Source organism: Capra hircus, chromosome 7 (assembly GCF_001704415.2).
Source record: "Capra hircus breed San Clemente chromosome 7, ASM170441v1, whole genome shotgun sequence".
In the NCBI taxonomy this organism is placed as follows: Eukaryota; Metazoa; Chordata; class Mammalia; order Artiodactyla; family Bovidae; genus Capra; species Capra hircus.
Genome location: NC_030814.1, coordinates 90,339,640 through 90,352,136, shown reverse-complemented (window position 1 = coordinate 90,352,136; position 12,497 = coordinate 90,339,640). Strand labels below are relative to the sequence as shown.

The following is a 12,497-nucleotide window of genomic DNA, read 5'->3' as shown; positions in this document are numbered from 1 at the left end:
TGGTGAAGTGCTTGGGAGAAAAACAAAGCCAGGAAGGGCAGTCGGGAGCGTGTGGCAGAGCTGCAGTTTAATAGGGTGGTCGGCACCATCAGAGTCAAGGTCTGGAGGTAAAGAGGGAGCCCTGAGGACGCGGTGGGGCCGGGGAGAGACCCGGGCAGAGGGCCCGGGGGGCACCACGACTGCAGAGTTGGAGGAGCAGCCAGGAAGCCTGTGGCCATTACAACTTCAGTTTTCACTCTGAGAGCTGTGGGGACCCGCGCAGGAGGGTTGGGATGATGCGCCCGCCCAGCACGGGCTGCAGGAGGGCAGGTGAGCGGTAATCCGCTTGGCAGAGTCCTCCTAAGAGGATGAAGGCTGTTTCCCTGGGACCAGACAGAATTAGCCTCAGAGATCCTGTCCCGCCTCACCCGCCCAGCTCCGGAGGAGATTGGAGGGTGAGAGAGCCCTGGTCCAGCCCCCTAAGCAGTGTATGCCAGAGGGCATGGCTGTACCACTGGGAGTGGGCCCTGGCACCGTGTGTGTCCTTCAGCCTCCTCTAAGCTGGTGGGGACCAGTGGGGGTGGACAGGATGGTGGGTAGGCTGGCCAACAAAGATAACCCCTGTGACCCTGGCAGAAAGGAAAAAGAAGTCCCTTCCCTCTAGCTGGGTTTGCTGAACTGGGTATGGGATGTCAGTCAGAAGTTCTGGAGCCACCCCTACCCAAGGGATAAAAGGACCTACCCACTGGAGTTTAAAGGACCCAGAGATGGAGAGCACCTCATAGCTGAATACTGAAGCACCTGGATCCAGCCATGCCTAGCCCTGGACATTTCCATTCCTGAAGCTCACGAAGACTCTCTTCTGCTCTGGATGATGTGCCTCGGGTATAAGTCCAAGTCCACTGCAATCCAGGGAAGCTTGGCTCAAAAAATCTGCCCCTCGAGGACAGAGGTTGGGGCCTCTTGGGCAATGCTAGGAATTCCAGGAATCAGGGTGAGAAGCTCAACGAGGCTGGGAGGTGAACATGGACCTGCAGGTGCCCAGCAATCACTGAGGGTGGAGGCTGGGCCATGGAACCACTGGGTCTGAGGTGCCCACCTCTCCAATGCCTGTCCCAAGTCCCTCCTGACCCCAATATCACAGGACACTCAGCGGCTTCCGGGACCTGCTGACAACTGCCCCCAGAAGGCTTTATTGGCCCCCAGGCCCCTGATTCAGTCTCACTGTGGGGGCAATTCTCTTCGTTCTCAGAGACGTCTGTTTCTCCAGAATATAAAAAGTCCTGGGGGCAGGCTGGGGGAGGTACCAACTCCCCGTCAGCCCCCGTCTGTCCTGTCTCCTCCAGGTCCTTGGAGGGTCAGGGTCCTTTTAGAGAGCTCTGGCCCTCCCCCACTAGAACTTCTGGTTCTTGCTCAGCCGGTTGTGGCGCCAGATGTTGTGTTTCCGGAGCAGCCGCCAGTACTCCCGGGTCTCCGGGTCCAGCTCCTCCAGCTTCTTGGGGGGGCCCACGTTCATCTGGAACAGCCTGATGGGAAGTGGGCAGAAGTCGGGGTTACAGAGCAGCCCCCTTCCCCACGGCTCCCCGACCCCATCCCAGACACCTTGGGCACAGGCTGCAGCAGTACCGGGTCCCTTGGTGGCCAGCTGACCTCAGGGCTGTCCCTCCCCACCATGAGCCAGCTCCCGGGCTGTGCAACAGGGGGCGCCCCCATCCCAGTGGCCCTGGGATCTGAAGTAGGCGCGTGCCAAGCCTTCTGCCTCCTGGCCATTGTCTGGGCTGCACTGCCCGCCTGCAAGGCCCCCACCCCCTCGCTGAACCTTTCTAATCCTTAACCAGCTTGAAGGATGGGTGCATGGTGATGGCTTCCCCATCCTGCCACTGCTCACAGAGCCAAGAGCGGAATTCCCCCTGCAGCCCCCGACAGCCAGGCTTCACCAGGCTCCTGCCTGTCTCCCCCTACCCTCCACCTTGCTCCTTGCTATCCACGGTACAAACCAGGTGCAGTTCTGCGCAGGGCCTTTGCACTGGCTGTTCCCACCTGCCTCTGAAGCTCTGGCCATCCACTCAGGTCTTAACTTACCCCCCCAACTCCCCAGGGAAGCCCTCCTGAAATCTCAGATGGGATCCGCAGGGCCCTCCTCACCCAGTCCTGACCCACTCACCACTCAGGGTACTCAGAATCCGGCTTCAGGACCACATCCTGGCCCTCCTTGTAGATGTTGACACCCATGGCGTGCGTGGTGAGCTGGACTGGGTCTGTACACACCTCGGGGTCCTTCAGGGTCTCTCCCACCGCAGCACCTTTGCCGCCTTTGCCCCCCTTAAAAACTGCGGTGGGAGAGAGTCATGTCAGCCCAGCTACACCCTCGGGAGGCCTGCCTTCCCTTTCTGCCCCAGCTGTACCCCGTGTACTGTTCTCAAAATGATTTTAACTGGGACACGGGCACTGCATTAAATGACATTGATATTCATGGGCACTACATTAAATGACAGTGCTATTCACGGTAACTAAGTTCACTCCTTTTCAATTCCACTTTCATTCCTCCTATTTATCTCACGAAGAAAATGTACGCCGGCTGTCGTGTGTCTTTAAAACCTCACGTTTCGTTTGCCAAGTCCCTCCTTTCAACAAGGGAGACCAGGCAAGGATGCATCCGGAAAAAAATTAAATCTTGTTTTGGCTTTAATAGTTAGATGCCCATATGGTCCGAATTTCCGGTGGTAATTTGCTAGGGACCCAAGTTCCAGTTCTCCACCTAACCACTACACACACACCCACCCCCGCACCCACACCCACACCCGACACACACACCCACACACCCCCCAACCTTGTGCCTGAGAGCCCACCTTCACTCTAGATACCTCACACTGCGCCTGCGCAAAAGCCGAGCTAAGCTGCCTCTACGCTTGCGCGCTCGTACTAGGACGCGCCTCCCAACTAGCGCTTGCGCACTACGAACTCCCCAATGTCCCTACCGTTCCCATTTTGTTCTCTCTTAAGCCAGCTCACCCGGTCTCTTGGCATAATCGCGTACATGTAGTCTTACAAAACCCGCGGGGTCCGGAAGCTCCCAGGCCCGCCAGCCGGCCCAGCTCCGGGTAGCACCGATGAGGCGTCTAGCCGCCATGACGTATGCTGGCAACGTGCACGTGCACGTTTCCGGAAGACGTCAGCGATCGAGGGGTTGGGAGTTGTAGGCCCCTAGAGATTTATGGGAAATGTAGTACTCCAGCGGTAGGCATATCTTTATTGTGATTTCTTTAAACTTTTATAGCTGTCCTTAGTTATGGGAAGAAGCGACTTTCAAAGGATGTTTCATTGACCTCTTGCCCTCCAGTTATTATCACTTACTTTGAGTATCACACTTTTATACATTCCTGATTGTATTCAACAAGCAACCGTGTGTGCTCAATCTGGTCCAACTCTGCGGCCTCAGGGACTGTAGTCCACCAGGCTCCTCTATCTGGGAGGGGGAAAAACTGTGATTTTTCCAAGCACGAATACTGGCGTATTTCCTTCTCTAGGGCACTTTCCTGAACCCAGGGATCAAACCTGGGTCTCTTGCGTCTCTTGCATTGGCAAGCGGATTCTCTACTACTAGCGCCACCTGGGAAGCCTTGGATAGGGGATTATGTATCCTTTAAATTTATAGCAGTTCTCTTTCAAGTCCCTCGCTCCCAATTTTGTGAACCACAGATTACATATGGCATTTAAAAACTAACATAAAGGCTCGGGGATCGGGGGGAGAAAACTTGTTAGCGTTACATTAAAAGGTCCTACCACCCTATAAGTTATACCCATGTAGCCAATGGCCCTCAAACTTTCGAAAGTCATAACATGCAACAGGTGATAAATAAGGGTTTGGTTATCCTAAGCCAATTAATTTTCCACAAAGCAGATCCACACAAGAGAAAAAGAAGTACGTTTAAATCAACTTTTCAAAGTGAAATATTTCTCTAGGTTCTGACACTGGGTTCTTCTCAGTAGCTAAATTACTGAAAACCTAGAAGTAAAGAAAGCTAACACTTATTAGACTCGATATTTTCCAGCCCTACTGCTAAATCTGCAACCAGCTCGATTTCGTTTAATTAGGAGGTAGGTGTGGGCTTGGAGAAGGCAATGGCAACCCACTCCAGTACTCTTGCCTGGAAAATCCCGTGGACAGAGGAGACTGGTAGGCTGCAGTCCATGGGGTCGCTAGGAGTCGGACACGACTGAGCGACTTCACTTTCACCTTTCACTTTCATGCATTGGGGAAGGAAATGGCAACCCACTCCAGTGTTCTTGCCTGGAGAATCCCAGGGACGAGGGAGCCTGGTGGGCTGCCGTCTGTGGGGTCGCATGGAGTCGAACACAACCGAAGCGACTTAGCAGCAGCAGCAGCAGCAGCACTCAGCATTGGCTCAGCGGTAAAGAACCGGCCTGTCAACCCAGTAGACGCAGGTTCAGCAGGAAGATCCCTAGAGAAGGAAATGGCAACCCATTCCAGTATTCTCGCCTGGGAAATCCCAGGGGCAGAGCGGAGCCTGGCCAGCGACAGTCCATAGGGTCGCAGTCAAACTCAACTCGGCAACTGAGCACGCACGCATGCACTATTATCCCCAGTTCACAACTGAGGAAGCCAGAAGCTCAGCGAAATAAAGTTAGGCATAACCGAGCCATCCCGCCAAGCCGAAAGCCTGTGTACAATATGTTCCCCGTGCCGCTTTTGGCACCCCTGCAGTCGGAAAGTCCATCTCTCATGCGCCTTTAGTATTTTTCCAGTCCCATTTCTTCCCGTCTGCGACCCCTTAGAATAATGACCAAAGAGGTAGCAGTCAAGCAGTGACTTTTAACCGCACTTTGCAGTTGAGGAAATAGGCTCAGAAGCCTGTCGGAGCTTTCACGCCAAGTAAATGAAAGCTTTGGATTCGAACTCGTGATCCACATATCTGGCACTCCTGCGCGGGCGAGGTTGTCTAAGAGAACTACATTTCCCAGCAAGCCCAGCGGGAATGCGCATGCCCAGTGATCCAGGATCGCTGCGCGGATCTGGCAGGCGGCGGCGGAATTGGCAGGAATTGGCAGGCGGCGGTCACTGGAAACACGGTACCAGCTCAGGTTAGGGATTTCGGCGCCCCCGCGGGTTGAGACCACCTGGGTTTGGTAAATGAGCGTCCCGGAGGGTCATAGAGAGGTCTGGAGCCAGCATCTGAAGTCACGGCTCTGAAGTCTTGAGTCTGGGGTCTACGAGAGGACTAGGGTCTTAACTCTCAGCTTTAAGCTCCAGTTTGTGTCTTCAGGCTGGGTCTGGGGTCCAGGTCTGAGTCTGGGGTTGATCTTGAATGTGGCATTGGAGCTTTTGAGGTGACTCTGCTTTCTGGCATTTTGGAACTCTAGTATTTAGTCTGAAGTTCTGGATGTGAAGTCTTGGACTGAGGTCTTGAGTCCCTGGGTATCGGGTACCTACACCTGTTGGGTCTGTGTAGTCAGAGTGTGTCTCTGGGTCCCACATCCTGGGGAAGGAACACTTGGAAGAATCAGGGCTGGGGTGTACAGGGTCCACGGGTGGGAGGGGGAGGTCTGGGGAGACGCGCACAGGTTAATTCCCTGGGGTTTGGAGGGAACCCCACTGCCTTACAACTGCTGATTCTACACCTCGATTTCCTCCCCTGTAAAATGAGGATCATGGCAGAATCTTCCTTGCGGGGTATAGTGGGGATTAAATTATGTGTTCTCTATGAACATTTACCAGGCTAGATCCTAGTACCAAGTTGGCAGCTGGAAAATCTCATCTTTGTTTTGTTTTGTTTTGTTTGCTTTGGGTCTTCATTACTGCATGGGCTTTTCTCTGGGTGTGGAGAGTAGGGGCTGCTCTTGAGCTGAGGTGCATGGGCTTCTCATTGTGGTGGCTTGGGCTCTACAGTGCAGGGGCTCCGGTAGTTGCGGCTCCCGGGCTCTAGAGCACGGACTCAGTAGTGTGGTTCACTGGGCTCAGTTACTCCATGGCATGTGGGATCTTCCCAGATTGGGGATCGAAACCCATGTCTCCTGCATTGACAGGCTGATTCTTCACCACTGAGCCATCAGGGAAGCCCAGAAAATCTCATTTTTGATTCTCCCTTTCAGATGCTGGCTTGAGCCCAGGGTCCAGGCATGGAATTCCTGACAGCCTCCCAACCCCCTCCAGGACCTCCAGCCATGGACTTGGAAGAGCCCAGGGACACACTTTTGCCCTCTCAGGACCTCACCTGTGATCGCCAGTGGGACCCCACACCAGGAGGCTCCAGCACCCTGAGTCAGATGGAACTTGATGGGCTAAATATTCAGGACCTGGTGCAACAGTTTGAAACTCTGCCGGGTGACCTGGTGGGCCTGTCCCCGGATGGACCCCCATGCCCCCTGCACATTGCCACCGGCCACGGCCTGGCCCCGCAGGACATGGCTGACGCCCATGGGCTCTTGTCCGCTGAGGCTGATCGGGAAGACTTGCTGAATCTGTTGCAGCAAGATGAGGGCCCTCCTTCTCAGAAACCTCCTCCGGACCCTGCTCCTCGCCTGTTACAGCCCCCCGAGGACCCAGAGGAGGACACTGGCCTCCAGGAGTGGACGGAGGGAGCCTCCGCCGAGCAGGATGAGGACAGGAGCTCCAATAGCTCCCCAGAACCCTGGCTGGAGACCTCACCTCTGGTCACTCCTGAGGAGCCACTTGCCAGTGTCCAGGTAGAGCCCACCCCACCCCCCAGGCCTCCACTGTTGGGAGCCAAACAGGAGGACTCAGGCCTGCCCCTCTTCTGTCTTCTTCCAGAGACCCAAGACCCTGGCTTCCTACCCTGCCCTCCAGGAGGGTGAGTGTCCCGCCCCAGGGGCTCAGGGGTTTCAGAACAGCCCAACCCGAGTTTCCAAAATCTGGCACAAAGTTAGCCCATGAGGAGTGGCTTCTCGTGAGGCTCTGAGGTTGGTTTTGAGTAGATTCTGTACACCCAGGAGAAGAGAGACAGTCTTGAGAATATTCTGGAATGGAGGGCAGCCTTGGCAAATTGTAGGACTTGATTCTAGAGCAGGAGTTGGCACATTACCATCCATGGCCCTTCTGCTATGTCTGGTGAGCTAAGATGGCTTCTGCATTTTTAAATGGTTGAAAAAAATTAAAAGTATTTCTTGATGGGTGAAAATGATAGGCAATTCAAGTTTCAGTATCCACAAATAAAGTTTTATCAGGACAAACTCAAGCCCATTCATTCAAGTGTTGTCTGTGGCAGCCTTCATGTTGCCACAGGCCAGGTTGAGTAGTTGCATCAGAGACCGTAGGAAAGATAATTACTGTTTGGCCTTTTGCAGAAGAGTTTGCCAGTCTGCCCTCAAGGCATGAGAAGTACTGTTCTGGCCACTTGGAATGTTCAAGAATATTCTCCCCCCATGCTGCCTGAGGCTCTAGGTCAAAGGACAAGTTCTGTAATCATGGGAAAGGACGCTGGTTTGGACTTGTAGTTCCAAGAAGGTTCTAAAGTCATGGAGCTATCATTGACCTAGCAAGTTCCAGAACCTGGCATTTTGCCTCTGGTTAAATGTGACCTGGGCTGCTTAGGGCGTTTTGGAATGATGAGCAGAGCTGTCGAGTTTTCCCCCGACTGAGCAGTCTAGAACCATGGAGTAAATAGAATTTATCTCTGATTTCTAGACCATTAGGAGCTGTTCTAGAACTGGGCAGGTCTGTCCAGTTCTAGAGTCGTCAGAAAGTTCTAGAGCTATACAGCAGAAATACAATTCTAGCCACATATCACTTGAAATTTCTTAGTTATCCACATTAAAAAACCACTCAAAATTAATTTGTTGTTGTTCAGTCGCTGAGTCACATCCAACTGTTTGCGACCCCATGGACTGCAGCATGCCAGGCTTCCCCGTTCTTCACTATTTCCCAGAGTTCACTCAAACTCATGTCCATTGAGTCGGTGATGCCGTCCAACCATCTCATCCTCTGTCACCCCCTCTTCCTGTTGCCCTCGATCTTTCCCAGCATTGGGGTCTTTTCACATGTGTCGGCTCTTCCCATCAGGTGGCCAAAGTATGGGAGCTTCAACTTCAGCATCAGTCCTTCCAGTGAATATTCAGGGTTGATTTCCTTTAGGATTGACTGGTTTGATCTCCTTGCAGTCCAAGAGACTCTCAAAAGTCCTCCCACACCACAGTTCGAAGGCATGAATTCTTCAGCGCTCAGCCTTTTTTATGGCCCAGTTCTCACATCCATATATGACTACTGGAAAAAATTAACTTTAAAGTTAACCCAACATATTTAAAATGTTATTTCAATGTACAATTAACATTTTATAATAATTATTTTGTAATTTGAGGGTTTCAAAATCCAGTGTCACATTTTACACTTGCAGCATGTCTCAGTCCAAACCAGCTGCATTTCAAGTGCACAACACCGGCCTGTGCCACTATACCCTAGTGGATGGTGCATCTCTGAAACCCCAGAGCAGAGTTGTCTGTTGTCCTGGAATGCTGAGCTCATGAAGGACAAAAGGACAGAACTGGCTGACCTTTGAGTTCACGGGTGTGTGGTTTCGTTCCCTGGGGCCTACATCTGTGGTTCTCCAAAAAAGCAATAGCTATTGGTTAAAATATTCTAGAATCACTGGCACTCCTGTCTGGCTCTAGGTTACTCAGGGGATTCTAGAGCCGTGTGGGCAAAGCTTTTTGAGGTTCTGGGCTGGGTTGGGGGGTTCTAGAACTATGAGCCAAGTTGTTTGTTTCCGGACTGTTCAGATCATTAGAATTTCCAGGTACACCTGCAGTTGTGAATCACGGTGGGGATTGTAGAACCCATGGAAGGGCTTCTGGATGCTCTGTTTTTAAAATTGTTTATTTATTTGGCTGCACCAGCTCTTAGTTGCAGCAGGTGGGATCTTTAGTTTCAGCATGTGAGATCTAGTTGCCTGACCAGGGATCAAACCAGGGCCCCTGCATTGGGAAGATGGGGTCTTAGCCTTGGATCACCAGGGAAAGTCCCCCCAGTGCTATCTTGATTAAGAAGTTCTGGAATCATAGAGTGGAGAAATCTGATTCTAGGTTTCTAGAATCCCTGGCAGAATTCCGTGGTTTGAGACCCGTCAGGGAGTTCTATACTCGTGGATCAGGAGCCCCTGGGGTTCTCGATAGAATGAGAGTTTGAGCTGTGTGGACAGTTGGCTGTTTGTATTCTGCGCAGTTCTATGACCATGGAGTTGAGCTATGGTCCTAGCCTGATTGGAGAGAATTCTAGAACAGCGGGCATACCTAACTGTTTCTAGATTGATTGGGGTTCCTGAACTATCCAGCGGAGTTGACCATGGTTCTGGGATGTCACATGTCTTAGAAATAAGAGTGATGCTGTCTGGTTCTAGCCTGATTCCTGGAATTCCAGAAACACAGGGTGGAGGCGTCTGTGGGCACTAGAGCTGTTTTTGGGTCTGGCCATGGTTCTAGACCCACAGCCTGCTCCTGAAACTGTGTGCTCTGCCTGAGAGTTCTTGCGCCCTGGGCAGACCAGGCTCTAGATGGACGGGGGAGGCTCTCCATCTATGAGGATCAAGCCTCTGGTCCATGGCTGTGGCTGATGGGATGGCTCTGGGACCCCAGAATGGGTGGAACTGTGTGGCTCCAGGTGCTGAGCCGCAGAGCAGAACTTTGTGTTTCCAGACCATCCAGGACTCTGGAAGGAGCCCATAGGGGTGGATGAGGCTGGCGGGGGTTCTAGGGGGCTGACCCACCTCTGCTGTCACCCTCAGTATCTGGCCCCTGCGACCACGAAGACCTCCTAGACGGTGTCATATTTGGGGCCAAGTACCTGGGCTCCACCCAGCTGGTGTCCGAGCGGAACCCACCCCCAAGCACGCGCATGGCGCAGGCCCAGGAGGCTATGGACCGTGTGAAGGTGAAGCCCTGGGCTGGCGGGTGGATGGGCAGGCAGGCAGGCTCCTCCGAGACCCCCTGAGCCTGGGGCGTCAGAGTCTGGGTCTTTGGGGTTCTCCACGCCCCACCCTGCTCCCCACAGGCCCCCGATGGGGAGACTCAGCCCATGACGGAGGTGGACCTGTTCGTCTCCACCAAGAGGGTCAAGGTCCTGATGACCGACTCCCAGGTACTGGGTCGGGCCTGGCCTCTGGGGTGTGGGGGGCTCCACCAAGGGCAGGGCCGAGCAAGCCTCCTGTAGGCCACCCAGCTCACTCTCCCCACTCCCGCCAGGAGGCCATGATGGACCACGCCCTGCAGACCATCTCGTACATCGCTGACATCGGCAGCACACTGGTTCTCATGGCCCGGCGGCGCCTGGCCCAGAGGCCAGCAGCCCAGCCCCACAGCCGCCGCCTCTATAAGATGATCTGCCATGTTTTCCAGTCGGAGGACGTGAGCAGCGGGCTCTGGGTGTCCTGGGGGCGAGGGGGTACTGCTTGGGCCCCTCCCCTCCAGCAGAGCCCCACCCTGTCACCCTTAATGTTCTTCCATCCCCACCCTGCTCTGGGCCCCAAGCCATGCATCCCCGGCCTTCCTGTAAGACATTGAGACTGGCAGCCGCCTCCACAAGCCCTCCCCGCCCCAGGCCTGTCTCCCTTCCCTTCCCCTAGATTCTCAGGCAGAGGCTTGGGAGGCAGTCCCACTTGAGGGTACAAAGGCCAGCTCTGGGAATATCAGTGTATTGGTGGGGGACCTGAAGGAGATAGGCGGGACCCCCAGAGAAGTGCCGCCCACCCCACAGGCCCAGCTCATCGCTCAGGCCATCGGCCAGGCCTTTGCTGTGGCTTACAGTCAGTTCCTGCGGGAAAGCGGGATTGACCCCAGCCAAGTGGGCACCCAGCAGAGCCAGGGGGCCATGGGTCCCGGCCACCTCCACAATGGGGACCTCGACCACTTCTCCAACAGCGAAAACTGCAGGGAGGTGAGCAACCAGGGCCCCTCACCCCAGCCCACCAAGTGGACCTGAAGAACCCTCCCACCCTGTTCCTCCCACCTCTTCTAAGCTTCCCTCAAGTGCTACCTGTGGCCCCACAGGTGTTCATCGAGAAACGCCGGGGTGAGGGTCTGGGTGTGGCCCTGGTGGAGTCGGGCTGGGGCTCCCTGCTGCCCACCGCTGTCATTGCCAACCTGCTGCACGGGGGCCCCGCTGAGCGCTCGGGGGCCCTCAGCATCGGCGACCGCATCACTGCCATCAACGGGACCAGCCTGGTGGGGCTGCCCCTGGCCGCCTGTCAGGCTGCCGTCCGGGTGAGTGCTCCAGGGTGGAGAGCCTGCGAGGCCCACTCTGCCCCACCCCCACGTGGCTCCCAGGTACTTACGGAAACCGAGGCTCAGAGAGGAGAAGCCCAGGAACACCCTGCTGGTGCCAGAGCAGGATGGAATGCAGACAGCCTTGACTCTGCCACGAGGCAGCAAGGGTGTTGAGTCTTGACCCTTGTTGCCCAAACGGGGCAACCTAGGCCCAGAGATGGGGAGGGACCTGGCCAGGACAGAAGGGCAGGACTGACACGGTCCATTCCGTGTTACTGTCTGTAGCCCTGTCCTGTGGGCACTGCTAGAACCTCGCTTTTGACCATAACTGAAGCCCAGGGAGATGAGAGGTGCCACAGCTCTATTAGGCTGCCCAGCTCTGGTCTGGGTTCTTAATCACTTCTCAAGAGTTCTTGTAGAATCTACAGCTTCCATTTTATGAGTGGATAAACTGAGGTCCAGGAGGTTGCAGTTTGACTGGAAGTCTGGCAGCACCCCACCCACGACCCCTCCGTGGAGGTCCAGCCAGGCCAACAGCCCCCATCCTGCACAGGAAGTGAAGTCGCAGACGCTGGTGACCCTCAGCATCGTCCACTGCCCTCCGGTTACCACGGCCATCATCCGCCGGCCGCACGTCCGTGAGCAGCTGGGCTTTTGCGTGGAGGACGGCATCGTGAGCTCCCAGCCCAGGGACCGGAGAAGAGGGTGGGGCAGCCCCAATCCCAGCCCCCTCAGCAGCATGGCCCTTCCTCTCTCCCCAGATCTGCAGCCTCCTTCGGGGTGGCATCGCTGAGCGTGGGGGCGTCCGCGTGGGGCACCGCATCATTGAGATCAATGGGCACAGTGTGGTGGCCACACCCCATGCTCGCATCATCGAGCTGCTCACAGAGGCCCACATTGAGGTGGGTGGGGCCTTGTGGGAGGAGCCAGTTGTGGGCATGGTCTAGTGGGAGGAGCCCAGCCCCAGCCTCGGCCTCCTCTTCACCCCAGGTCCACATCAAGACGATGCCCGCCGCCACCTACCGCCTGCTCACAGGCCAGGAGCAGCCGGTGTACCTGTGATCGACTACCTTCACCCCCACCACTGTGCCTTAGCCCCTGCCGGCCCTGAAACTCCGTCCGCGGAACCTCCTCGGCTGGCCAAGGTCCCAAGGTTTCTAGGCTCTATGTTATTTTTTGATGTAAAATATTAAAGCTTGCTGAATGGGCAAAATCTCAGATCTGGGTCTGTGAGGTCGACAGAGGAAGGACAACACTGACTGTGGCCCCTTGTCCCAGGAAATCACTAG

General features: G+C 55.1%; 2 protein-coding genes across 2 annotated transcripts; one reads left to right on the top strand and one right to left on the bottom strand.

The window, feature by feature from the left end:
- MRPL54 (mitochondrial ribosomal protein L54) lies at positions 51-3,144 on the bottom strand. The gene is made up of 3 exons (XM_005682576.3): positions 2,992-3,144; positions 2,144-2,309; positions 51-1,505 (listed from the first exon to the last, which is right to left on the bottom strand). The coding sequence occupies exons 1-3, from the start codon at positions 3,107-3,109 to the stop codon at positions 1,373-1,375; spliced, it is 417 nt and encodes a 138-aa protein (XP_005682633.1). The 5' UTR covers positions 3,110-3,144; the 3' UTR covers positions 51-1,372.
- On the top strand, positions 5,001-12,426 carry APBA3 (amyloid beta precursor protein binding family A member 3). The gene is made up of 11 exons (XM_005682577.2): positions 5,001-5,082; positions 6,091-6,684; positions 6,770-6,809; positions 9,732-9,877; positions 9,998-10,084; positions 10,189-10,350; positions 10,700-10,879; positions 10,993-11,205; positions 11,762-11,881; positions 11,970-12,110; positions 12,199-12,426. Exons 2-11 carry the CDS (start codon positions 6,118-6,120, stop codon positions 12,268-12,270), a joined length of 1,728 nt encoding a protein of 575 aa, XP_005682634.2. The 5' UTR covers positions 5,001-5,082; positions 6,091-6,117; the 3' UTR covers positions 12,271-12,426.

Excerpts from the sequence above, each read along its gene's own strand:
- MRPL54 (XM_005682576.3), bottom strand. The coding sequence starts at position 3,109 with ATGGCGGCTAGACGCCTCATCGGTGCTACCCGGAGCTGGGCCGGCTGG. Across the intron at positions 2,310-2,991 it reads CGATTATGCCAAGAGACCGG|TTTTTAAGGGGGGCAAAGGC; the intron begins GTGAGCTGGCTT and ends CTCCCACCGCAG. Across the intron at positions 1,506-2,143 it reads GATTCTGAGTACCCTGAGTG|GCTGTTCCAGATGAACGTGG; the intron begins GTGAGTGGGTCA and ends ACTTCCCATCAG.
- APBA3 (XM_005682577.2), top strand. The coding sequence starts at position 6,118 with ATGGAATTCCTGACAGCCTCCCAACCCCCTCCAGGACCTCCAGCCATG. Across the intron at positions 6,685-6,769 it reads AGCCACTTGCCAGTGTCCAG|AGACCCAAGACCCTGGCTTC; the intron begins GTAGAGCCCACC and ends GTCTTCTTCCAG. Across the intron at positions 6,810-9,731 it reads CTACCCTGCCCTCCAGGAGG|TATCTGGCCCCTGCGACCAC; the intron begins GTGAGTGTCCCG and ends TGTCACCCTCAG.